The sequence below is a fragment of the Mustela nigripes genome, chromosome 5, assembly GCF_022355385.1.
Source record: "Mustela nigripes isolate SB6536 chromosome 5, MUSNIG.SB6536, whole genome shotgun sequence".
In the NCBI taxonomy this organism is placed as follows: domain Eukaryota; kingdom Metazoa; phylum Chordata; class Mammalia; order Carnivora; family Mustelidae; genus Mustela; species Mustela nigripes.
The window spans coordinates 51,751,384-51,777,548 of NC_081561.1; the positions used below are offsets into that span (position 1 = coordinate 51,751,384).

General features: G+C 42.4%; 1 protein-coding gene across 1 annotated transcript; it reads left to right on the top strand.

The window, feature by feature from the left end:
- Window positions 1-3,462: 3,462 nt before the first annotated feature.
- Window positions 3,463-24,106, top strand: MCM3 (minichromosome maintenance complex component 3). The gene is made up of 17 exons (XM_059400259.1): window positions 3,463-3,652; window positions 5,565-5,677; window positions 6,131-6,339; window positions 6,779-6,909; window positions 8,892-9,130; window positions 9,612-9,720; window positions 10,984-11,137; window positions 11,488-11,619; window positions 12,220-12,428; window positions 14,314-14,488; window positions 14,835-14,961; window positions 15,738-15,888; window positions 18,515-18,655; window positions 19,972-20,075; window positions 20,850-20,935; window positions 21,365-21,434; window positions 23,372-24,106. Exons 1-17 carry the CDS (start codon window positions 3,575-3,577, stop codon window positions 23,568-23,570), a joined length of 2,427 nt encoding a protein of 808 aa, XP_059256242.1. The 5' UTR covers window positions 3,463-3,574; the 3' UTR covers window positions 23,571-24,106.
- The last annotated feature ends 2,059 nt before the right edge of the window (window positions 24,107-26,165 follow it).

The window sequence follows — 26,165 nt, forward strand, 5'->3', positions numbered from 1 at the left end:
TTAGCCAATTGGATTTGTAGCCAACAAGGTATCACTGAAAGAAATGTCTGGATTGGTTCTATTCTAATCTTTTGATGGGAGTGGGAAGGTGGCTTAAATATGATCATTTGAATTGTTCCAGAATGCACCACGGTGCTTCCTCTCCTTCTCCCCCACATCTGTTGACTCTTCTCTAACCACTAATACCTTCACCACCATCTCACCATCACCACCAGTGGTTAACATTTATTTAGTGCTTACTACATGCCAGGCACTTTTCTCAATATCTTTTCTATCTGAATACTCAAACCTCACTGAATACTCAAACTACTCTTTAAACTACATACCACTCTTAATTTTCAAGATGAGGAAACTGAGGTACAGAGTAAAGTAAGTTGCCCATAGTTGCACAACTAATAATTAGAGCAGCCAGAAGAAGAGGGGAGCCTGCTGATCTTGGTGCTTAAGACCACAGACTACGGCATCTGGAGAAGATTCTGTAGTCTAGAGAACATAAGAAAACAGATTGGCTTGGCCAGGGCAATCCTGGTCCTGTAAGTTATTCCTTAGGCTGCTCCAGAACCTAGAGGTGTAGGGTTTTGACCTCCAATCTTTTGCGGCCTCTGCGTGAGTGCCAAAGGTCTATAATGGCCTATGGCATTTTCCCAAGTGCCTAAAGCTCGTTCTTAATCACAGAGTATTGTTTCAAGTTTTGCAACGCATAGTATTGTTCATTGGTTTGAAGAAAGAAATGTATCATTTAGTGAGAATAAATTATTTTTATTTATACATATAAATATTATGTATATTTATTTCAATATAATATATTTGTTACCTTAAGTGCCTTTGGGTACTTTTTGCTCCCTAAGGACGTGGAAAATGGAAGTACCACATATACTTTGCAATCTTTGTTTTCCACCATATTCCTGCATGCTTCTGCTCTCCAGGGAGCCCCCTAGTGTTTCTTTAGCCTTGGCGACTAGCTTAGGTCCATGAAGGCATAGGGTGCAGAAAATGGATACAGAGCGAAAGCAAGAATGTGAGCAATAGAAACCACTGATCGACTACTTCATCAGGTTACATGTGCTGCTTCATTCGGAGCAAGAGGTAGAGGAAGGTCATTGGCCAAACTCAGGTAGGGTCTATATAGACTCTATATGAGATGTAACAAATACCCCAACATCGTGTGTATGTGTGTATACGTTTATTTTATTTTTATTTTTATTTTTAAAAAAGATTTTATTTATTTATTTATTTGACAGACAGAGATCACAAGTAGGCAGAGAGGCAGGCAGAGAGAGAGGAGGAAGCAGGATCCCTGCTGAGCAGATAGCCCGATGTGTGCCCTGATCCAAGGACCCTGGGATCATGACCTGAGCAGAAGGCAGAGGCTTTAACCCACTGAGCCACCCAGGCTCCCCTGTGTGTGTAACAACCTGATAGATTTTTCTTTCTGAGTGGTTTGGAGGAGTAGGGAAATAACAAATGAAATCCTTTCTTTGCTCAAAGACCTCATGTCCTAATGAAAGGGAGAAACACCCAATTAAATATCCACATGTCCTTCATGACTGAAGATTACGACATTAAGGTAAATTAAGTCTTTACTGAGAACTAGAACATGATAAGTTTTAAGTGGAATTGTCTTTACACAATTTCCAAACTTGCTATGGGCTCATGGAATATTAGAATGGGATAAATTATTAGGAATTTTCTAATTTCCTCGTTTTTCATATGAGGAAACTAAAATGTTAGAGTCAAGGATTCGGTTTTCACATTCCCATATTCCCAAAAGTCCTTTTCCTTTGCAAATGAAATTATTTGCTTAATTTGCTTGTTTGAACTAAGCATCCTGGTTCTTTTAACATGAATTTCAACTTGTTTTCAGAGCTGAGAATGTCAGTACTGCCTTCAATATATTCACAAAATGATAGTTATGGTCAAGGGATAAAGGTACTCTTACATTAATAAGTAATTATCTCTTACTGTATAATTGCAAGCAGGATCCTCATCTAGAATTTTCCGTTTTTATAAAAAAAAATTCCTGTTAATATAAACCAAAGCAAGCAGTTGGATGACCACCTTTTTTTCCTTGAGTAAGGATCAATGTATCTACCCACAAGGATGATGCCAAGTATGTAGAAACTATAAACTGTATAATAACTAAAAATACTTACATACAAATACATGGCATATATATTTTGTTTAGGCAGGTTATACTTAGAATACTTATTAGGGCACAGTGAGTCCTGGGGATCTTCGAACATAAACTAATTACAAATTAATTGGCTGAACTTACAGATACAAAATTCGCAGGTGTCTGTCTAGTCCTGTTCAGTAAAATTAAAAACACATGCTGAGGCAATAGGACTGTTCTTGATTGCACTGGGTGGTTACATGGGTATACACATAATAAAAATTCATTGAGCTGTACACTTAGGATTTGTGCATTTTACTGTATATAAATTATACCTCAAGAATAAAACTAAAAAAAAAAAAACCAGAAAAGACTAAAAACAAGCGAAAAAAACCACCTTTTTGCAAAGGTTGCAAACAAGCAATTGGTCTTTTAGTTATTTGTAATTTCAGATTTGCTACATCTTAATTATGACTAATAGAGTGGCCTGAAACACTTTTTTGTTTCTTCTTCTGTTTAATTATCTTTCAATAAACTAAGTTAATTTAAAAGATCTTGTGATCTCCCTTTAAAACGAGAAAGACTTACCCATTTGCAAGTAAGATGGTGTAGTGATTATGTGCTGAATTTTGTAGAATAAAACACGAGGCCATCTCAAGGGGGCAGGACACAATACTGAAAATGTTTCTTTGACTTCGCCCTCCTCCGCCGCCTATTTTTACGTGTTACTTCAGGCTGTGGTATTCAGAGAGCATATGCGTCGCTTGACTAAAGAAACTTTTCCAAAGATGCTATTATTCTATTTCCATCCCACAGATCTCAAAATTCACTTTTTTCTCGGAATGCCACTTGAGGGCAGTTTGCTTGAGAAACATACCCAGCACGCCTGATTTTAGTACATTTAAAAAACAGGTTGCTATTATGTTTTTATGTCCTTGCGTAAAAACTCCCATTCTCTGACGTTTAGGCTACTTTTATTACAACCGCCAGACAGTCTTATTTAGGGTAGGTCAAGGAACGGCAGCTTGAAACAAAAACAAAAACAAAAACAACCTACAAAACATCCGGTAAAAGGGGGAAGACTACGACTCCCAGAATGCAGCGCGTCCTCCTTCTCTTGCCCGCCTGTCCAATGATCAGACCCCACGAGCCTCCTCTCGGCCCCATTGGTCAGCTTTCCTGTCAGTGAGGGGAGAAACCGAGGGCTCCGGGTGTCATATTTCCCGCCACTTAGAGGTGCGTCTCGGGAAAGCCGAAGTGGAACAAGTTCTCGATTGGATCTTCGGTCTTCTCGCGTAAGAGGAATCAGCCAATCAGAATGTGAATATCGTCCCGGAAAACCCCTCCTCTTCCTGACGTAGCCTTTGGTGGCGGGAAAAGTTCGGAAGTTTTCGCGCCCGGGCTGGGTCATCGGAAGACCGCCGGCGCGGTTCTGGGGGAAGCGGCTCCCTGGCGGCGAGCATGGCCGGGACAGTGGTACTGGACGACGTAGAGCTGCGAGAGGCGCAGAGAGATTACCTGGATTTCTTGGATGACGAGGTGAGGGAGGCGCGGGGGCGCGAGACTCTGGCGCTTGAAGGTCCTGGGACGCTGACGGGCCGAGGGAGGCCACGGCGGATGCTGCTCCACGCCGGGCCGGGGTGGGGCGGGGGACTCCCGGGAGGTCCGTCGGGCCTCCAGACTCTTGCGGCGGGGCCGGCGCCCTCAGGAGTCTTCCGTCCAGGGTCGCGTAGCGTTTCTGGCGTGGAGTCCGCTGCTGGTGTCCTGTAGGTGCAGCCTTGAGAGAGCGATCCTGAAACTCCTGCGTGCTCATGGGGCGGGGTCTCGCGGAAGGCCGCGGGTTTCTTTCAAGTGCGCATAAAATGGCAAAGCTCGCTTTGACCTTTCGGAAATCACTCCCAGGTCTCTCAGTTTGAAGGGAGTGTGGGGGGAGGAATGCTGTCGGACTGATGCGGGACAGAAGGCTGGCTGGGGACAAAGCAAAAGCTGACACCGAGCAACCTTCTCCGACCCCCCTCCTGAGTGGGACCTGTGTGACTTTCTTTGGGAATCTCCCACCTATCTTAATGTTAATACCTTGTTAGAAGGGAAAATGACCTTGACGGTGGCAAGGCTTCGGCATCTTGTAGGTCCTCTTTAGCGTATGAAAGTTCTATTGAAAACCTCCCTTTGCTTACTTCCCCCACCCCCCTTGGTACTGAACCTGCCACCCTTCACAATCCCGGGGCAGCAGCTCTTTCCGCCCACGGGGTCCTGTCCCCGGGCTTTAATAAACCACCATTTTGCACCAAAAATGCCTCAAGAATTCTTTCTTGGTCATCGACTTTGGACCTCACCCCACTGAACCTCACCTAGGTTCTAGAACTTCATCAGAACGGTAGGGATCCGCTAACTTAAAGACCTGCAGGTACCCGCGGAAAAGACTACCTTACTTGGCTGCATTGGATTTCACTGCCAAAGGAGATGCAGAAAAGTGTTTGCTATGCTGGCAAAGGGGGCTTCGTATGCTGTCCAGGATCGGAAGCCATAGAATATTGTAAAGCATCTTAAAAGGGTGGATAATGCTGGGTCTGTAAACAAATACGGAGGCTTCCTATTCTTTTAGGTCTGGCTAGAGAACTCTTTTCCCTATTATACAGCTAATCGGGGGAATAGAATATTTTAATTCCCTCTGTAATTTTTTTTTAAAAGATTTTATTTATTTATCAGAGAGAGAGAAGGAGAGCGAGCGAGCATAGGCAGGCAGAATGGCAGGCAGAGGCAGAGGGAGAAGCAGGCTCCCTGCTGAGCAAGGGACTCGATCCCAGGATGCCCAGGATGCTGGGATCATGACCTGAGCGGAAGGCAGCTGCTTAACCAACTGCGCCACCCAGGCGTCCAGTGAAAAGTCATTTTAATCTGCTAATTTACATTTTGATAAGCCTTTAAAAAATTTTTTCTTAAGATTTTTTTTTTTTTTTTAATTTGACAGACAGAGATCATTCGTAGGCAGAGAGGCAGGCAGAGAGAGAGGGGGAAGCAGGTTTCCTGCTGACAGAGAGCCCAGTGTGGGGCTCCATCCCAGGACCCCTGAGATCATGACCTGAGCGGAAGGCAGAGGCTTAACCCTCTGAGCCACCCAGGCGCCCCTTGATAAGCTTTTATTTGTCCTTTTTGACTTATTATGACCTTGTTTTAATTCTCCTTTAGAAGTTGAGAAATGACTGCATACAGAAAAGCTGCAGATAATAATAGAAATCATAACATGGACGTTGAGATTATTATACATCTTGCAACTGCCTCTTAGGGTGTATTTGGAATCTCAGGCTAGTGAGTGAAAATGTGGAGAAATGGGAGGTCCCTTCTGCTGCAGAGATTGATGGATTGATCTTTCTGTGAGAACTGCCTCTGTTTAAATATTGTCTTATTTTTGAATTTGTGCCTCTTGTGATATGTGGTGGTTATTTTGCAGGAAGACCAGGGAATTTATCAGAGCAAAGTTCGGGAGCTGATCAGTGACAACCAATACCGGTTGATTGTCAATGTGAATGACCTGCGCAGGAAGAATGAGAAGAGGGCCAACCGGTAAGTGGTAAGGGGTTTCTTCCAAGATGCTATCCTGGCTCTGAGTGACAGTGGCCCCCTTTCTCTTCCCCGGATTGGAACAGGCTTCCCACGAGAAGGCCTGGATGAAATGGTCTTTTGGGGGGGGGGGGGAATGGAATGTTTTTTTTGGACCCTCATTGTCTCACTTGCTTCTGTGTTTTTTTTTCTTCCTTCCAAAGTAGGTGGTGGGCATTTTCCTCTCCGGAGCTCCTCTTTCCATGTTTAACTGAATATCATTTCTGTACCTTTGAGAAGTTGAATTAAAGTTAGCACTCAGTTCTGATATATTTTACTGAGTCATCCAGGGTGGTAGGAGAAAGTAGAAGCTAAATTTTTACATCACTTTTATTTTTGAAGGTCAGATTTTTTTTTTTTTTTTTTTTTTAGTTTTTCTCTCTCTGCTTAATTATCCTCTCTCTTGCCCATATGCAGCCTCCTGAGCAATGCCTTTGAGGAGCTGGTTGCCTTCCAGCGGGCTTTAAAGGATTTTGTGGCCTCGATTGATGCTACCTATGCCAAGCAGTATGAGGAGTTCTACATAGGATTGGAGGGCAGCTTTGGCTCCAAGCATGTCTCTCCCCGGACTCTTACCTCCTGCTTCCTCAGCTGTGTAGTCTGCGTGGAGGGCATTGTCACCAAGTGTGAGTGGCTTCAAATCAGGGCTAAGGGAATGGAAGTGGGATAGTCTTAAGAAGGCCCGGGGAAGCAGGAGAGGCCGAGTAGAGCTGGGTAGCATAGCCCTGAACTTACAGGGTGAAGCTGGGAGGAGCTGTGGTATGTACATTGATGAAGGGGTCCAGAATGATGAATTCTACTGAGTGTGGGAGTGTCTTGGCTCTTGTAATCTCCTCATTTTAACTGTGAACTCCTATCATTTCTGGGTTAGGAAGAGTTGTACTTGAAGTTTTAAGTAGGTATGTTGATGTTCTAAATATAAAAATGAATAAATGGCTAGTATTATTGAAGTAGCTTAAACTAGTCAGAAGAAAACAGTATTTAGAGTCATGATAGACTTGCCTGCGTCAGATTCTACCCTTGTCAATGCTAGTTGAATGACTTATGCATGTTTTCCATTGCTAGGCTCTCTAGTTCGTCCCAAAGTTGTCCGCAGTGTCCACTACTGCCCTGCTACCAAGAAGACTATAGAACGACGTTACTCTGATCTCACTACCCTGGTGGCCTTCCCTTCCAGCTCTGTCTATCCCACCAAGGTGAGGGGAATGAATTAATTGGGCTTCTTGGGAGGTGGGAATCAAGTATGTCTGTTTTCATGCAAATAATTGAGTGATATCTGAAGTCTTCTAAAGTACATCAGATGAAAAGTAAGGATTAATCTCAAAGAAAGATTGATTGCTAGCCAGAGTTTAATATGAAAGTCTTCAATTCTAATTAAAAAAAAAAAAGAATAAATACTCTAGAAAATTTGACAAATTGTAGAAGGATTGAAAAAAGTCATTAAGCTACGTAGATCTTTGAGCAAAGTTATATATAACTTTATAATCTATTTAAAGTAATATGGGACAATACTTACACTATGGTGTTAACCATGATATCTTTGCAAATATTTAACTTTGGGTTGGGAGAGGAATGGCATTGGAAATGACTTTGTACTTAATGTTCTGACTGATCTGAACTGAAGACAATTTGAGGCTTTCTTAATGAGACAGAAGATGATTAGTGTTGGTTACTTGATGTCTGAATTCATTCTATTGAAGAATACCTGTCCCTGCCATCAAATTTAATTGAGAGCCACTGTACCCAAAGAATTGTTAAGCACTGTGGAGGATACAGATATGAGTATAACCAGTTCTTATTTTCAACTCAATTAGTGCAGGAATCTTAATGTAAAATAAGAATGAATACCTTAGAATTATAACTGAAGCATACTTTAGAATCATTGAGTCTGTCTTCAGGTGAAATGCTGAGATTCAGAAAGATTAAGTGACTTGCACATGGTACCAGTTAGTGATGACTCTAAGGACTAGTACCCATGTCCTTCTACTTTCAGGCCAGTTGCATTTTCTGTCACCCTGCTCTCTTCTTCAGTAAGATACTTCCTTCTAGACTATCTTCAGTAACTACTCAGGGAGTACTCTTCTGCTGATTACGGGGGCCATGCTTCTTTGCTTAAGATCTGAAATACGTTGGACTCCTGGAGGTCATCTAGTGTGGTACCGAAGAATATGGCTTGGGAGTTATACTTGCCTGAAGTCCTGGCTCTGCAGTTTCCTGTGTGACTTGGGGAACTTACTTAACCTCTCCAGTCTCGGTTTCCTTATTTGTTACATGTGAAAAATACCTGCTTTACCGAGGTGTTAGGATGATTACATGAGATCATCTCATGAGATAATAGCATAATGCCTTGTACATAGTAAGCACTCAATAAATGGCTGCTGTTGCGTTTTTAGAAAATTGAAATGGCAAGGGAGTAAAAGTTTAAAATGTCTTTACTCAAGTTTAATATACATACAGGAAAGTTTATATTAAAGTATGCAGGTCACTGAAATTTTACAAGCTGAAAATACCTGGAAAATCATCATCCAAACCAGGAAACAGCGTTCCTAGCACTCAGAAGTGTTTGAGGGCCCACACTCCCCAAGGTTAACCCTATCCTGATGTCATCAGCAACACAGAGTAGTTTTGCCTCTTTTTATGTTTTATCTAAATATTCCTGTGTTGGGCTTCCTTTGTTCATCATGTGTATTTGAGATTCATTCATGTTGTGTATAGGTGTATTTTATACATTTTTATTCACGCATTCCATTGGGTGAATATACTACATTTATTTAACAATTCTGTTGATGGCATTAGGATATTTTCTAATTTTTGCCTATTGGGAATAATGCTGCTGTGAACATTGTACTATGTGGCTTTGGGTCAGTGTTTCTGTCGGGTATTACCTAGGAGTGGAAATACTGTGTCATAGTACAGGAGAAATAAGAATCTTAATTTAGATTTTAATGTAACCGCGGCTCCTTCAGACTATAGTTGTCCCTTCCATTAGATGATTTGTTACTAGATCAGATGGGAATGGAGAAAACTGGAGTACACATTTGGCTTTTTTTTGTTCCTAGATACAAAAAATCTCATGAGGTCATTTCCAAATTATATTTGTTTCCTACCAAAAAAAAATGAGTGTGGCATTACTAAGACCAGGACAAGATAACAATGCTTTTCTGTATGTCTTTTTCAGGACGAGGAAAATAATCCCCTCGAGACCGAATATGGCCTTTCTGTCTACAAGGACCACCAGACCATCACGATCCAGGAGATGCCGGAGAAGGCCCCAGCTGGCCAACTTCCCCGCTCAGTGGACGTCATTCTGGACGATGACTTGGTAGATAAAGTGAAGCCTGGTGACCGAGTCCAGGTGGTGGGGACCTATCGTTGTCTTCCTGGAAAGAAGGGAGGCTACACCTCAGGGACCTTCAGGTAATGGTGCAGCTCTGAGGCATTTGGCACGCTGCTGGCAGCTTGCATTTCTGGTAGTATTCATGCTCTAGTTTGCCATATTGTGGGGCATACATCAGACAGGTGGAGCAGTCTAGCTATGTGGAAGATGGGATAGCTCTTTTCCATCCGATAAAACTGGTAATACTATTTTATGCTGAAAGTGGGAGTTGTTGGTAACATGGTTATATCCTCATGGCTTACGTGAATTTCTCACGTATTCCCACCTCCTTCTGATCCACATTTCTGTCCGAAGGAGGATCTGTGGGACAGCCAAGGATAAATTCCTGAGGTGAAGAATCATCAGCATATTTGTGTCACAGATTAAAAGAATCAGCTGTTGAATTCAGAACAACCTGTCTTTTTTACTTTATTATTTTCTGATTTGCTGTTGTCTCTGATGTTAGGAATTAAAAATCGCAGGCTTCTTCTTCTTCTTCTTATTCCTCCTTCTTCGTCTCAGGACTATCCTGATTGCCTGTAATGTGAAGCAAATGAGCAAGGACGTTCAGCCTTCATTCTCTGCTGAGGATATAGCCAAGATCAAGAAGTTCAGTAAAACTCGTTCCAAGGTCTGAGCATCTTATAGGGATTTGAGGGTGGGGATGGATTTGTTAGGGTTGTGTTTGGCATGGGACACCTTTCTTCTTTGTAGAGGATCAGGAGGAGGGTCAAGGTTTTTTCTCTAAAGGATGTTGTGTTAGCTTTTAGTTTTGACCCAGTCAGCAAGTAAAAGGATGTTTTTGCTGTCAGTATTTCTGTTTTGTTACCTGCTAGGCTGCTAAGTGAACCTAATATAATAAGAGAATATCAGGGTACCAGTAAGTCCATGTGGACGACAGTAGTGATGCGTTGTTACTTAAGTTTTTTTTTTAAAGATTTTATTTATTTATTTGACAGAGAGATCACAAGCAGACAGAGAGGCAGGCAGAGAGAGAGAGAGAGAGAGAGAGGGAAGCAGGCTCCCCGCTGAGCAGAGAGCCTGATATGGGACTCGACACAGGACCCTGAGAGATCATGACCTGAGCTGAAGGCAGGAGCTTAACCCACTGAGCCACCCAGGCACCCTGTTACTTAAGTTTTAAATAGGTTATTTTTGTTTCAGTTCTCTACTTTGTTTTGCTTTTTGAAGACAGAATGTCCACAGGTAGAATTGAAGAAAGGGTGGTTGACCCTGGAACAACATGTGTTTGAACTGTGGGTTTGCTTGCTTGTGGGTTTTTTCTGATAAATCCAATACAGTACTATAAATGTGTTTTTCTTACGATTTTCTTAATGATATTTTCCTTTCTTTAGCTTATTGTAAGAATGCATCATATAGTACATATCATACACAAATGTGTTACGTTTTTAAAACAGATATTTTTGTTATTGGTAAGACGAGGTCATTGGTAGGGTATTAGTAAAGTCTTTAGGGGGTCAAAAGTTATGCATGGATTTTTGACTGTATGGGGTGTTGGCACCCCTCACTTCTGCACTGTTCAAGGGTCACCTGTATGTGCCTGTGTGATCAAGGTTACTGAAGAAACATACCCGTACCAAACCAAAACAAAAGGTTACTGGAACCACAATACACATTCTTATTAAACCTAAAGTGTTTTGAACTGGAAATACTTTTTTATTAAAGATAACTCTCTAAGCAGATTTTGGAATACAGGCTTTCCCTTTATCTGTTCTGACAGTAGTCTCATCAGTGTGATTTGTCTTAAGAAATGCTTTTACAGTTACAAATGTGGAGTTCTTCAAGCATTTTTATAGGCTGAACTATGAAGCAGAGCTTAGCAAAACCATATTGAATCTCAACAGGCTTTTCCCTTTGGTTATTCCTCCTGTAGGATATCTTTGACCAGCTGGCCAGGTCGTTGGCCCCTAGCATCCATGGGCATGACTATGTTAAGAAGGCGATTCTCTGCTTGCTCTTGGGAGGGGTGGAACGAGACCTTGAAAATGGCAGTCACATCCGTGGGGACATCAATATTCTCCTGATCGGTATGGCATTGGGGATTTGCATCAGACTCTCGGTCTTCCCTGTGGAGTGTGCTTGTGGGAATCTATAATCTAAAAGAATGTGTATTCTCTACCTGGTATATTTCAGTTCCATCAAAGGGCAGAAGGCTAAAATGAATCTTTTCTTACTGTTTTCTTACTGTCATTTTTGTGTTTCCTGATTTATGTCTAAAATATATTCTTCCGTGAATGGTAAGGGAATATTATTTATAACCCATTAATGTAAATTTCTGTTATGCCAAGAGCTGTGCTAGAAAAATAGAACTTGCTGCAGTGCGGTGTGGGAGTGGAGGAGTTTCCTAGCAAGTCACCACTGTCCCACTGAATTATAGGGGACCCATCGGTTGCCAAGTCTCAGCTTCTACGCTATGTGCTGTGCACTGCTCCACGGGCTATCCCCACCACTGGACGGGGCTCTTCTGGAGTGGGTCTGACGGCTGCTGTCACCACAGACCAGGAAACGGGTAAGGGTATAAGGGTCTTTGGCAAACGTCCCGTGGTGAGATCAAGTGTAATTTCTTGTAGTTTGCTCTTGGGAAGCTTGTATTGGGAACATACAAGCTTATCTTGTTACCCTGAAAGGTTAGTTTGAACCAGACTATAGAGGCCAGGGTGTCCTCTGGCAATAGGGGGTGAATTAATTAAGTCTTTGGGTGGCCGGTCTGGATAAGAATGTCTCCTAAAACACAGCTTTTGAAGAAGGCTTTGCATATTGGAAGGGAAAGAAGAAATAAAAATGAAGATAGTGCTCTTTTATAAATTAGAGGAAGGGATTTGAAGACTAGTGAAAAGAGAGCAGAGATCTAGTTGGGGAATTACTTGAGGATGAAGATAAAGAGACAATCTGTGAAAGAAGTTTGTTGGAGGCTGGCTGCTTAGGGATAGTTCAGATTGGAACTAAAAAGATTGACCCACCAGGGTTTTTCTCTAAGTCTCTAGGAACTGACTGTTCCTCACTATTTTCTCATGAGAGACATTGAGTGCTTAAGAAGGAGGCTGAAATCTCTCCCCTTGTCCTCTACAACCTGGATGGTAACACCTATCTTGACCTGCTCATTTCCTAGGGGAGCGCCGCCTGGAAGCAGGGGCCATGGTCCTTGCTGACCGAGGTGTGGTTTGCATCGATGAATTTGACAAGATGTCCGACATGGACCGCACGGCCATCCATGAAGTGATGGAGCAGGGTCGAGTCACCATCGCCAAGGCTGGCATCCATGCTCGGCTGAATGCCCGCTGCAGTGTTTTGGCAGCTGCCAACCCCGTCTATGGCAGGGTAAGTGCAGTCAGGCACTTTACCATTGTCCTCACCCTTGGTTGGTTTTGCTGAATAGCTGGGCCATGAAGTTGATTCTTGGAGTCCCAGAGAAATAAAAGGCCAGACTAAAGTTAAGCTTGTCCACCGTTTTGTTCTTGTCCTTAACTTAGAGCAGTGCTTCCTCACGTTTTCAGCCACATCAGAATCCCCTGGCAAGTTATTCATTTAAATAACTTGGAAAATATAAAGAAGAAAACAAAAGTAACCTTCAGTCCCACAACCCAGTAACCAGTATTCTTGCCATTACAACGAAAGTACCACATGCAGATGGTAGGATGTATAAACAGAACAGAGAGTGCAGTATGGACATTGAAAACCTTCCCTTTTCTCTCCTAGCCCTTCTCCAAGAGATAATCACTAAACTCTTTGAGTGTCTGGGAAACAGAAACTTAAGTGTATACAACAACTATACTGGCTCCTTGTAACCAAATTAGTCTGTTTATCTTTGTTTTTTACGATGATGATGATGATACTTATTTATTTACAAGGTACCCCTGCCTGATATTTGATATTATGATGATTATATTTATCCAGCTTGGGGTTTGCCGAATTTTGCCTCTATTTTTTCTTTATTTTTTGGGGGCAGCTGTCTTACATTCCATTGATTTATAGTAATTTGTTTAGTTTCCATTTGGTGGGCATTTGGTGTTTTCCCTTGCTATTGTGAAATGAAGTTGCAGTGAATATTCCTTTATGTGTATTCTGTTACGCATGTCCAAATGATAAATACCTAGTAACAGAATCACTGAAGAGTTAAATGCATTTTTATTTTGGTAGAGATTGCCAAATTGCCCTCTTTAAAGATTGTACCATAATAATGCTATTAACTAAGACTTACAAATAGTTTGTATTTATCAGCTGCTTTTATCCTCACAGTAACCTTGTAGGTAGGTAGTTATTATCCTTATTTTACAGGTGAGAAAATGGAGGCATAAAAAGTTAAGTAACTTATTTAAGAGTCACAAGCTAGAAAATGGCAATCAAAATTTGAATGCAGAGCCTATTCTGTGCTCTGGCAGTTATGATTCCATAATGTGTGGGGTTACCTGTTTGGGTGGAGTTTTTTAAACATGCAGGTACCTGGTCCCCAGTCGGTTTCTGAATTCAAATCTTTGGGTTGGGGCTCTTGGTAACTCTGGTTTAGAAAGGCTTCATAGGTTGGTGATAATGCATAGCATGGGCTGAGAACCTTGGTTTTTAAATTAATGGTAACAGTATTTATGTCATCCTAAAGAATTATATTGGGAAATGCAGGGAGAAAATAGCAGGTCCTGAAATGGGAACATGTTCAGAATCATTATTAAGGTTACCCTCAAGGCGTATTAGACCGTCTAACTGTGAAGTGTTTGCAGGTGGGTAGTCTCGTAGGCCCTGAACTGAAAGATAAAAAAGTATACAGGTTTTTGAGTCCCAGGGAAGATCAAGATGTTATGATTTATAGATTATTGACCTTTTTTTTTTTTTTTTTTTTTTGTGGTTTTACTCATTACCTTCTAAGTAAGGGACTCCGGAGTTTCCAAGTGCTTTTGGTTTAGACAGCTTGTCAACTTTATAACTGGTAGGGGAAAAGGAATCATCTTTCAGGGTTGGTCCTACCCTTGGAATGGCAGGAGCAGAATAGGGCTTGGGAACGAGGGGACTGGTCTTGAGACCTATGATAAGCCCGTTAGAGGCACCTCAGCTAGGAGGTGTGGTTCTGAGTTTGCTCAGGTCTCCTGAGCTTCATTGAAAGAAGGGTTGCACGTAGAGGAACTGAATTAAGTATTTCAGTAGCTTTAAGTAGTCTCTTGTCCTTTCTTCCCTTTGATGTCACCTCCACTTTGCTTTTCCTTCTGTTGCACAGTATGATCAGTATAAGACCCCCATGGAGAACATTGGGCTACAGGACTCACTGCTATCCCGATTTGACTTACTCTTCATCATGCTGGATCAGATGGACCCTGAGCAGGATCGGGAGATCTCGGACCATGTCCTTAGGATGCACCGTTACAGGGCACCCGGGGAACAGGATGGCGATGGTGAGACCATGGGAAGAGTCAGAGTGACTAATGGAGGGGAACCTAAACAGACACGGTTATCTCAGACCTGGCCCAGGTCATGATGGGTGTTTGTTTTTGGGTTGATGTTGAAGGTGCCCTTGTCTTTGTGACCACTCCCTTCTTGCTCAGTGAGAGTCATCCTAAGGTGTGTCTTTTGTTCATTTCTGGGTCTAGGAACACCTTTGAGCATCTTCTGTGAGCCATGTCATTCCACTTTTCTTATTTGTGGGCTCCACATGTCTGTGTGTCTTGGCTTTGTTAAGTTTTTCCTCTCTTCAGAAGAACCAATTTCTTACTCTGCTTTCTCCCAACTTGGGTTTTCCAGCTATGCCTTTGGGTAGTGCTGTGGATATCCTGGCCACAGATGATCCCAGTTTTAACCAGGAAGACCAGCAGGACACCCAGATTTATGAGAAGCATGACAATCTTCTGCATGGGACCAAGAAGAAAAAGTGAGCATTCTTCATACTTCTTGAAGGAACCTGAGATTTCTGTCATATTAGCATGTTTTTATGTGCTCCCCAGGCAAGATCATGCTTGGATTCATAGCCATGTGGGCCTGTTTTCTTTTCTGGATCTCACACTATATACCCCTTCTCCTGGCCAGTTTCCTTGTGTTTATGGTGATTAGGCTTAGGTTCTAACCTTCCTAAAATGGAAGACTTTGACAACATGCTCAGCTGATGGTGGGTATATCATGTGATCTTCGTACCTTAAGTACTGCACAAGTCCTGTAGCTGTGACAAGCTAATGTTGACAGGACGGTAGACTGCAAGCCCTGGGTGCTGTGCAGGTAGATTTGGATAAAGGAGACTAGGGTGGAAGTGTTCAAAGTGTGAAATGTGAGATCTTTTACTTCTGTTTAGGGCTGTGGTGCAGTAGGAAGCATATAGATTCAAACCTGTCATTTCAGAACAGAATTTAGAGTCAGAAGACTGAATTTAAGTCTTCCCTAAGCCACAGTTTTTACGTATTAAATAGGGCAAATAATACCTAAACTTCTGCCTGTACTGCTTACCTCACATACATTAAGTAATAGTTACAGAATTCAATAAACGTAGATGAGAGGGTCTCATTCATTCACATTCTATATAAATGGGATTTATGATAATGGATTCTAGAATACATCTCTGCCACTTGACCTTGACTTCTCTGAGGAGAGGCCAAGCCCCCACCCCAGTCATGTGCCAAGGTTTGGCAGAGAAGATTTCCCTGTGTGTGCATCCAGGGAGAAGATGGTGAGTGCAGCGTTCATGAGGAAGTACATCCACGTGGCCAAAATCATCAAGCCTATCCTAACTCAGGAGTCAGGTGCCTACATTGCAGAAGAGTACTCACGCCTGCGCAGCCAAGACAGCATGAGCTCGGACACTGCCCGGGTGAGTCCCCACAGCCAAGATGGGCCTGGGAATTCTTAAGTACAAGACTGGGGAGTCCCTGTTACCTGGGAGTTCTGAAAGCATTTTAACTTAGGGATTCCTTATCTTTTTCTTTCTGGTCTGAAGGACTTCCTGTTCTATAATTCTAATAATTTCCTTTTATAAAGGAAAATGAAGTGAGAATAACCAGAAATACCTGTATCTCATTAGTTCAGATGATATTGGCCTCCAGAAGTTATGATACATTCAGCAAACAAAAGGAGCCACTTTTGGGTTCTTACATGCAGTTAAAATAGGAAGAGCTATCCTCAGAGAGTTAAGATCTGCAACTTAGGAGGTAGGAAGGTAGATGGAAAAATCATATATGCATATTTATAAATTTCTAACCACAATGTGGTGCCTAGGAGGGAATGAATGGGAAAGATGATTGGAGTGTAGATGAAGAAGCTGTTAGTTTTTCCTTTAGACTTTATAGAACCGGTATGAGTTTGATGGAAGAGAGTGTGCTATTTGAGCTGGACTTTGATAAATGATTAGTTGGATAATCATAATGGTTGTCCAAAGCCATTTCTAGAAATCTGCCTGTGAATTTATCTAAACTGTGGGGCATGGAGTTCACACAGGATTTCACAGCAGAAAGACCCAAGTCTAAGACCGTTATTATGTGCTATAGATATAGACTCTTGGATTTAGGCCTGATCCCAGGTCACTTGTTCTAGCCTCACACCCAGATAGGCACTCTGTCTTCTGGAATTTCGGCTAAGACTTTCTTGACACCTCTAGAAGCAGCATGTCTGGCACATCACTACTTTGAAATGTTAGAAACTTCTTGTGTTTATTGGGCTTAAACTTGCTTCCCCATGACTTAGACCCATGGGTCTTAATTTTGTTTTGTGGGGATTATGTATGACTTGTCTTCTTCAGATTAAGAAGCCCCCTTTCTTTTTTAATTGTTTCTCTCACTGTGTGAACATGTTTCAGTGTGTCAGAAGCCTTCTCATTGAACAAAACACTGTTTGAGCTCGGGTCTTAGTGGGTCTGGTAAATCTCTCAATTTGGATTCTGTAGTTCTGCTAATGCAGGCAAAGATTTCACAGGCTAAGAATTGGAGCTTATAAGGAGTGTGTAACCTCCACACTCTGGTAGCTTTTAAATCATTAAAAGATTTGGTGACTTTACTTAAAAGTGAATATATTTGGGGCACTTGGGTAGTGTGGCTCTAGTGGCTCTAGTGGCTCAGTGGTTTAAGCCTCTGCATTCATCTCGGGTCATGATCTCAGGGTCTTGGGATCGAGCCCTGCATTGGGCTGTCTGCTCATTGGGGAGCCTGCTTTCCCCTCTCTCTCTGCCTGCCTCTCTGCCTACTTGGGATCTCCTCTTTCTGTCAAATAAATAAATTTTTTTAAAAAAGTGAATATATTTGTTTTTGAATATGGAATAGGGTTTTATTTATACTATCCCATGATAATTTGCGAAACTTCGAAGTGGAAGTGACCAGATCAAGGATCATACAATGGGAGAGGTAGGAGTGTGGCAGAAAAAACTAGCCCTCTGTTCTGGTCCCAGGTCCGGCTAATTTTTGGGCCTTGCACAAATCTCTTCACTTCTCAGGTCATAGTTTTTTAATCCATAAACTGAGAAGGTTGGATAATGTCAGGGATGCTTAACTAGATGGGCACATCATAATCACCTGAAACTTAAAAAGTATACATGTCCAGTCCTAAACATAGACATTCTGACTCATTAGGTCAGAGATGCCATTCAGCCAAAAGCATTTAAAAAAGGTAGAAGTTGTGCTTGCTTCGGCAGCGCATATACTAAAAAAGATAGAAGCACGCTGGTTTAGTATACACCCCCCTCCCCCATGAGAACCACTTGATGAGAACATGCCAGAATCCTGTTCTCCTCTGGACTTGAATTTACCCAACTTGAAAAATTTGTCCTCACATGACCTCTTTCGCACCCCTCCCTTAGTGTAACCTTGTTCAAGTTACCTGAAGCCCTAAGTCCCATTTTCCTCATCTGTAAAACTTGGAAAAGTTATCAGGAGTGTTAAATGATGCAGTTGATATAAAAGCAAAGTTCCTAGAGCGTTGCAGACTGGCAGTACAGGATTGTTTTTCCTCCTTCACTATTGTAGTCTTTCTAGCCTTTTTTCTTTCCAGCTGTAAGATGCCTCATTTTCTTCTTCCCTGTTCACCTACCCCTTTCTCCCTCAACACTCCTGTTTTCTTGGCTGCTTTTATTTATTTATTTTTTATTTTTTAAAAAGATTTTACTTATTCATTTGTAAGAGAGCGTGTACAGAAGCGGGGGAGTGGCAGGCAGAGGGAGAGGGAGAAGCAGGCTCCCCGCTGAGCAGGGAGCCCAACATGGGGGGCTCGATCCCAGGACCTTGGGATCATGACCTGAGCCGAAGGCAGCCACTTAACCAACTTAGCCACCCAGGCGAACTGATTGACTGCTTTTATCTTTGTGAATTTTATATAGTGTTTATACAGAATATATAGCTCTGAATCCTTTGCTTATGCTTCCTAGAGTCAGTCTGGTAGTATCTTTATCCTTTTCTGTAAAGTGGGAGCGATGGGAATTCTGACAAGTAATCGTCCCTTGTTCTCTTCCTCAGACATCACCAGTTACAGCCCGGACACTGGAAACTCTGATTCGATTGGCCACAGCCCATGCCAAGGCCCGCATGAGCAAGACCGTGGACTTGCAGGATGCAGAGGAAGCTGTGGAGTTGGTTCAGTATGCTTACTTCAAGAAGGTGAGGGCTCCCGTGCTTGGGCCCGAGAGCTCCCCCTGAGTAAATACTGGTGCTTGGGCTGCCTAGCCCTCCACAGTTAGACCTGCCTTTAGGTCATCTGTGGAAAGCAGCATCTAGCTGGGAAGCTTTAAAATACTGATGCCAGAGTCCCTAGAGGCCCCAGAGATTTTGGTTTTATTGGCGTGCTGCACCATCAACAGATTGCTTCTCTACCTACTCATACTTCATCTCTTAAAAAAGTAGGTTTCCAAAGGATTCACATTGGTGATCTTCCTCTTCCTTCTACAACGTTTTCCTTGCCAGTCTCTTCAGGGTTCCCATTGGCATCTCAAAATCTCACATCAAAAGTTGAATTTTCAAGCTTGGGCCTGTCATTCTGTTTTTGTTTCTGCTCATGACATTGTATTTCTGTCATTCATTCATTCTTTATTTATTTATTTATACAAGATTTTATTTATTTATTTGGCAGAGAGAGATCGAGAAATATCAAGAGAGGGAATACAAGCTGGCATAGTGGGAGAGGGGGAAGAAGGCTCTCCGCTGAGCAGGGAGCCTGTTGCAGGGCTTGATCCCAGGGCCCTGGGATCATGACCTGAGCTGAAGGCAGACACTCAGGCGCCCCTGTATTTTTGAAGCCTTCACTGTCTTTTCCTGTTGCCCACCCCCTCTCCAGTTCAGTGAACTGTAGTCATCTGGGGTTTAGTTATGGGTTTGATAGGCTTTTCCTGGGTTACTCTTTTTGCTAGGATGGGAGTTTTAAATTTAAATTAGTCACTTGATCTATAAAGAAATGAATTGTTTTCCACTTAACCGTTGTGGGCTGGACTTTTTTTTCATTCATTTCTTTATTCCTTAAATACTCATTTAGTATCTACTATGGTCAAAGGAATTGAACATACCTCTCAGCATTTTTTTCTTTTTTACAGACTTATTTATTTTAGAGTGTGGCAGGGGGGCAGAAGGACAGGGAGAAAGAATCTCAATCTCAAGACTCTCTGCTGAACGAGGAGCTTGATGTGGGGCTCAATCCAGTGACCCTGAGATCATGACCTGAGTTGACACTAAGAGTTGGACACTTAACTGACTGAGCCACCCAGGCGTTCTGCCCCCCCACCTGCCCCGCCCTGCATTTTTAAAGATAGGTAGCAGCCTGTTCCTCTGTCCCTGGTTCTGGGACTCAGGGATAGAAGCTCAGTCATTAGACCCACAGAAGTTATTTCTGCTGGTGGTGTAGATGGATTCTTACTCAGAGTTCTTCATTCAGTTTCCTGGCATTGGTGACCCTTCCCACCCACCCATGCTTGGCTTGGTCTCAGGTTCTAGAGAAGGAGAAGAAACGAAAGAAGCGAAATGAAGATGAATCAGAGACAGAGGATGAAGAGGAGAAAAGCCAGGAGGACCAAGAGCAGAAGAGTAAGAGGTAAGGCAAAGCAAAGACATGCATTGGGGGCAGGGAGAGGGGAGAGGAGTGGATCAGTACTGCTGGGGTTGACATCAACTTTTTCTTGGGAAGGGTACTTAGATCTATGGGGTTGGAGGCCAAAGACAACCTAGGCAAAGTAGAGAGCTTAACTAGCCCCTTTGTTCTTTTGTATGATGCATTTTTAAAGATTTGTTTATTTATTTTAGAGAAAGAAAGACCGTGCACGTGCATGGCAAGGCTGGGGCAGAGAGAGAAGGAGAGAGAAAATTTAGTAGACTTCCACAATGAGCAGGCATTGGGCTCAATCCTCTAACCCTGAGATCATGACCTGAGTGGAAACTAATAGTCAGATACCTAACCCACTGTGCCACCCAGGTGCCCCTGGTAGGATGCTTTTGACCTCCTTCCTGCTAAAGAAATGCTAAGTAGCAGGAGCACACTAACTCAAATAGGTTTTTGAGTATATCTTTCGGAATCCTTTCTCATGGTAACTTTTCCCCTTTCATGCCTGTGATTGAATTTCTAAGGTGGTTGGTAGAAAAAAAGAGCATTGGGTAGCATGGCCTGTTTGTGTTCTAGTTCAGAGACTTTCAGTGTCTTTTGCAAGAAAAAGTAGCAGTTTATACAATCAATTGTAATCCCTCTTTCTGAGAAACCACTGTTATGCTAGACCTGGGCCTAGCATTTTGCTTTGATTGTAGATCGTTCTAGTAATTTTTCTCTGGTCAGAGGCACAGGATGGGTTTCTTTTAATTGCTATGGGTATTTTAGGAGGAGGACTCGTCACTCTGACGCCAAGGATGGGGGCTCCTATGACCCATATGACTTTAGTGACACAGAGGAGGAAATGCCTCAAGGTGAGTGAATGTCTCCTATTGATAAAGAGGTGGTTCCTTTGCTGACTTCAGTCACTCCGTGTACTGCATTTTCTGGTGGGTTGCCATTTGGTTCCCTGCTTAGGACCCTGTATCCAAAAGGTTTGTCCCAAGAGAACCTCAGGAAACCCAGTCAAAACTTTGGAAACTGGGCTTTGCTCAGTTGTTGCTTCCTTCCCAAGGAACTGTGCTCTTTGCCAAGCCTGGCGTAAGCATCTCAGATAATGTATTTAAGGGTCTCTTTCCTGACTCAATTTCTTAACCCTGGCTGGTTCCATAAAAACCCTAGGAAGTGGGTGCTCGGTAGGCTCAGTGAGGTGTGGGGAGTGGAGAATATTACTTTTCTGGTGTCTGTGGAAATGGCTTCACCATGTTGTCTTTCCATTATCTGTAACCATTTATCCTCTAAAGTGCACACTCCAAAGACTGCAGATTCCCAGGAGACCAAGGAGTCCCAGAAGGTGGAATTGAGTGAATCCAGGTGAGTAGAAAGTTGAACGCCACATGCTACTGAGGCAAGGACTTTCTGGGGAGAGGGTATGAAAACATGCTGATTATCAGTGGAGCTCAAACTTGTAGGCTCAGTAAGTTTTAGAACAGCTTATATTCTGATTTTAATTTCAAACCTAAAAAAAATTGCAAAAAAAAAAGTTGCAAAAGTAGTATACAGAATTCTTTTATACCTTTACCCAGAATCCCTGGTTGTTTACATTTTACCATTTGCTTTATAAATGGTTCCTTGTGGGGATTTTAAATATAATGTACTCAGGAGGTCACGAAGGAAGATAGTCTTGAATTGAAGCAAGGACAAAATTTTTATCTTACTATTTGGGTTCTTCTCAGTAGGGTATACACACACACACACACACACACACACACATTTTTCTTCATTGAATTGTTCTTTGTTTTGGGATGAGAAGTTTTTACCTCTAGAGGTTCAGGAATAGTTTTACTTAAAACTTTTATAAAGAAGATTATTTATTTTAGAATGTGTGTATGTGTGTTTGTGTGTGCATGCATGTGCATGCATACTTGTGCACATGGGTGGGGAAAGGGGCAGAGGGAGGGAATCTTCATGCAGACTCCTGACTCTGAGCAGGGAGCCAGACTTGGGGCCGGATCTCCCCTCCCTGAGATCATGACATGAGCTGAAACCAAGAGTCGGATGCTTAACTGACTGAGCCATCCAGGCATCCCTTATGTATACATTTTTATGTTTACTGGACACTGCAGAAAACCTATGACTAAGGTTTGCTTTTTTCTTTTAATACTTTGAGCATAGAATGCAGTATGTTTACTGAAGAAAATAGGAAAACATTGAAAAGTATTTAGAAAAAATATTAAAATCAATTGTAATCCCTCTTTCTGAGAAACCACTGAAATATATTTTATTTATTTATTTTTAAAAATTTTATTTATTTGAGGGCGCCTGGGTGGCTCAGTGGGTTAAGCCTCTGACTTCAGCTCAGGTCATGATCTCAGGGTCCTAGAATCGAGATCGGACCTCTGCTCGGCGGGGAGCCTGCTTCCTCCTCTCTCTCTCTCTCTCTCTCTGCTTGCCTCTCTGCCTACTTGTGATCTCTCTCTGTCAAATAAATAAATAGAATCTTAAAAAAATTTTTATTTACTTGAGAGAAATAGAGAGTATACAAGCAGAGGGGAGGAGCAGAGGAAAAGGAGAAGCAGACTCCCTGCTGAGCAGGGAGCCCAACATGGGGCTTGATCCCAGGACCCGGAGATCATGACCTGAGCTGAAGGCAGAGGCTTAACCCACTGAGCCACCCAGGCATCCCTTATTTGCATTTTCTAATGATGGACACTTAGGTTCTATAAAACTGGTGTTTACAGTAAAACATTTTTAATATTTATCACTGTGTACTCAGGCAAATGTATAGCTGTAAGGTTAATTTCTTGAAATGGACTCATCGGATCAAAGGATATGTACTTAAAAATTTCAGTATATATGCTGAATTGCCTTTCAAAGATGCTGTTACAATTTATATATATTTTTTAAGATTTTATTTTAGAGAGAGTGCACATGCAAATGTGCTCAGGGTTGGGGGTAGGGAGCAGAGGGAGAAGGAGAGAGAATCTCAAGCAGATTCTTCCCAGAGCCTGACAGGGGCTCAGTCTCGTGATCCTGAGATCATGACCTGGGCAGAAACCAAGAGTAAGATGCTTACCCAACTAAGCTGCCTAGTTGCCGCCCCCCAAGTTTACATTTCTATGGAAACACCAGTTTCCCACATCTTCATACGCCTCTGATTTTTAAAATGGTATTATTTCTCAGTGTGTAGGAAGCTCTATAATAGAATGTTGGGGGATGCCTCTACTGTATTAACACTTGACATAGGTCTTGCGTGAGAGTTTTTGGGTTTGTTTACTTCTCCTTCACCCATCTTTTCCTGACTTGGGCAGGTTGAAGGAATTCAAAGTGGCCCTCTTGGATGTGTTCCGGGAAGCTCATGCACAGTCGGTGGGCATGAATCGCCTCACAGAATCCATCAACCAGGACAGAGAAGAGCCCTTCTCTTCAGCAGAGATCCAGGCTGCGCTGAGCAAGATGCAGGACGACAACCAGGTCATGGTCTCCGAGGGCATCATCTTCCTCATCTGACGAGAACTCATCTCTGAACATTGGGGGCTCTGCCCAAGTGTTTCTTCTGTATTTCCTCTCCCTGCTTGCATCAGTCTTTGTCTTCATTTCCTAAATAACGGTGTTAATTGAACCGAAGTTGAGAGACATGTGACAAAGCTGACCTTTGGGAATGAGTATGTGGGGTAAAGGAGAAAGAAGAAAGTGGGCAAGGACTAGATTCTTGTATCTTCTTCATTCGTTCATTCATTCTCCTTATTTCCCACCAGAACAAACCAAACCATTGTTCATGGTAAATAACATATAACTTCTGAGAATATGGGGGGAGCACAGCTGGGTTTTGTTCATCCTTTCCTTGTTTGTTGGCTGTTTTTTCTCTCCTGAGCACATCGGTCTGGAACAGGCTTTGGGTGGTTCTGTGCTGGTGGAGTAAAGCTCTGAAGCAAGTCATGAAGGCCAAGAAAGCTTTCTTTTCTGTAATACCAGTTAAAACGAATGCATACTTCTGAGCTAACTATCTGAGACTTTGAATAAACTTTACCTATTTTTATATTACACACATGGCCTTAATAATGTGTTTTTGTAGACACGTTTAATTTTGTTTTCCTTGAGAGCTCTGCCCTACAGGAGCTGCACCAAGTCACCACACGGTGGCAGCAGGCTGCTGTTCTGTCCTTGGGGCTTAGGTCACTCGGCAGTTTTCTTCTTCAGTGATACCAACATTTATCAGTTAGTTGTGCAAGCCAAACTTTACTAATTTGGAATAGCTAAATGGCCGCAGAAGGCCAGTGAATGAAAATCCAAGAGAGGTGACCCTTTGGTTGCCTTTTTTGAGCTCGAATCAAAGCCCGTTCATGGAGAAGTAATAGCTGGTATATCAGATGCCTCAATATTGTGAGTTCTGGCCCCTTTCAGGATCCTTGTGAAACTACTTGCACCTGGATGTTCAGCTCTTGGTCTTTTTGTGCAGAAGTGTGTAGAGGGACTTGGGTTTCATCTTTCCTGCTGTAATGCTCTCAGTAGCTTCCAAAGAACTTTTACGTTTACTTGAATTAAAAAGAAAAGTGTCCTTTATGGGGGCCTGCATCACATGAACTGGAAGCCGCTCTGTAAAGGCGGTTGTGTTGGTTTTCTGCTCTAAGATTGGTGAAGTACTTTCTTCTCCCTTTTTGATGATAGGAACACCTTACCCTGAAACCAGGGCGGGCAGAAGATGGGGAGTTCTGTTTCATCTTGATTTTTTTTTGCCCCCCCCCCTCCCAAGATGTGAAATCCAAGTCCTATTGGAAGTAATCTGGAGAGTCAGGAGAGGGCAGTGGCATCAGGAGTGGACTCTGACCTGAATTGAGCACTGGCCATGAGTCCTGTATTATGGTCTACTTTGCAGTGGGTGCAAATATAGGACTACATGCTCTTGAGGCCTAGTGGTTGGGGATTTATGTCTAATGTGTCAATGAGAAATTTTAAAATAAAATGAGGGCATTACACAATAAGAACTATAGGAATTGAGGGGCCCATGAGAGTATCAAAAAGGGATGTGGACCACTGTGGGGTACTGATGAAGAAAAGGGGGTCTCAAATGATCATTTCCAGAATGGTCCAACATTTTGTCAGTAGGACTCCTGCTCTCTATCCTTCATACCTTGAGAAACTGAGGCAGAATAGGAGAGTGGGCCGATCTAGCAGTATGTAACAACTGTAAAGCTAAGTTTACCTTGTTAACATTTCAGCTCTGCAAGCTAACCAAAAGAATTGAAGGGAGGAGACCATGTATTCTACAGCCACAATAGATGCTCATTGTGTTAAATTGACAGGAACTCAGTGAGTCTTTACATCAGGATTTTAAAAACGTGTGTGTGTGTGTGTGTGTGTGTAGTTTCTCAACTTACAGTAACATTTAAGAAGTTGGTAGGCATTTAAAGGATTTGTTCCTACTGAGTGTCCTTATGTTTTTCTTCCTGCTGCAGGCATTGACCGGCCACTTATGTAGGGGTGACCTCTCTGCAGGTCGTTCTCCCCTGAGGGTGTCACTGCCACATAGCGCTGAGATCCGTGATGGTCCGGATCCACCAGGACAAAAAATAACTCTTCATTCTCTACATACTTCACTCAAAAAGAGAAGTCTGTTTACATTTAATTTTGCCACTGAAATAGTTAAGATAGTTTGTGGACCTTAGAGAAATATGTCCTATCTTGGAAATTTTTATGCTACCTTATTTCTTAACTCTCCTGGATAAACGAAGTGTCAGTATGAAAAGATAGTTGTCAAAAAAGACAGTTTGCTAAGACTTGCTGGAATGGGGTCTCTTCTCTGCCACTTATCAGATAACTTAGGGTAAGTGTTGAGCTGCTTGTTATTTGATCTGTGAAATGGGGGTACTTGTTGCCTGGATGGAAGGAGACTTGTGAGACATAATTGAGAGCAAGTGGTAAGTGCTTGCCAGCATGGAAATACTCCATGATACTTTCATTATTACTGCAAATTCCAAGTTTCACAAAAATAGAATGTTGCATTTTGATGTGTTTATAAAAAAACATGATCCTTTGGTCAAATCCATTTAAAACAATTTCCCCCTTGTTGAGTTCCTGAGTTTTGTTCTTTTTCCTGCCTTTCCA

Excerpts from the sequence above, each read along its gene's own strand:
- MCM3 (XM_059400259.1), top strand. The coding sequence starts at position 3,575 with ATGGCCGGGACAGTGGTACTGGACGACGTAGAGCTGCGAGAGGCGCAG. Across the intron at positions 18,656-19,971 it reads AGTATGCTTACTTCAAGAAG|GTTCTAGAGAAGGAGAAGAA; the intron begins GTGAGGGCTCCC and ends GCTTGGTCTCAG. Across the intron at positions 21,435-23,371 it reads GTGGAATTGAGTGAATCCAG|GTTGAAGGAATTCAAAGTGG; the intron begins GTGAGTAGAAAG and ends TGACTTGGGCAG.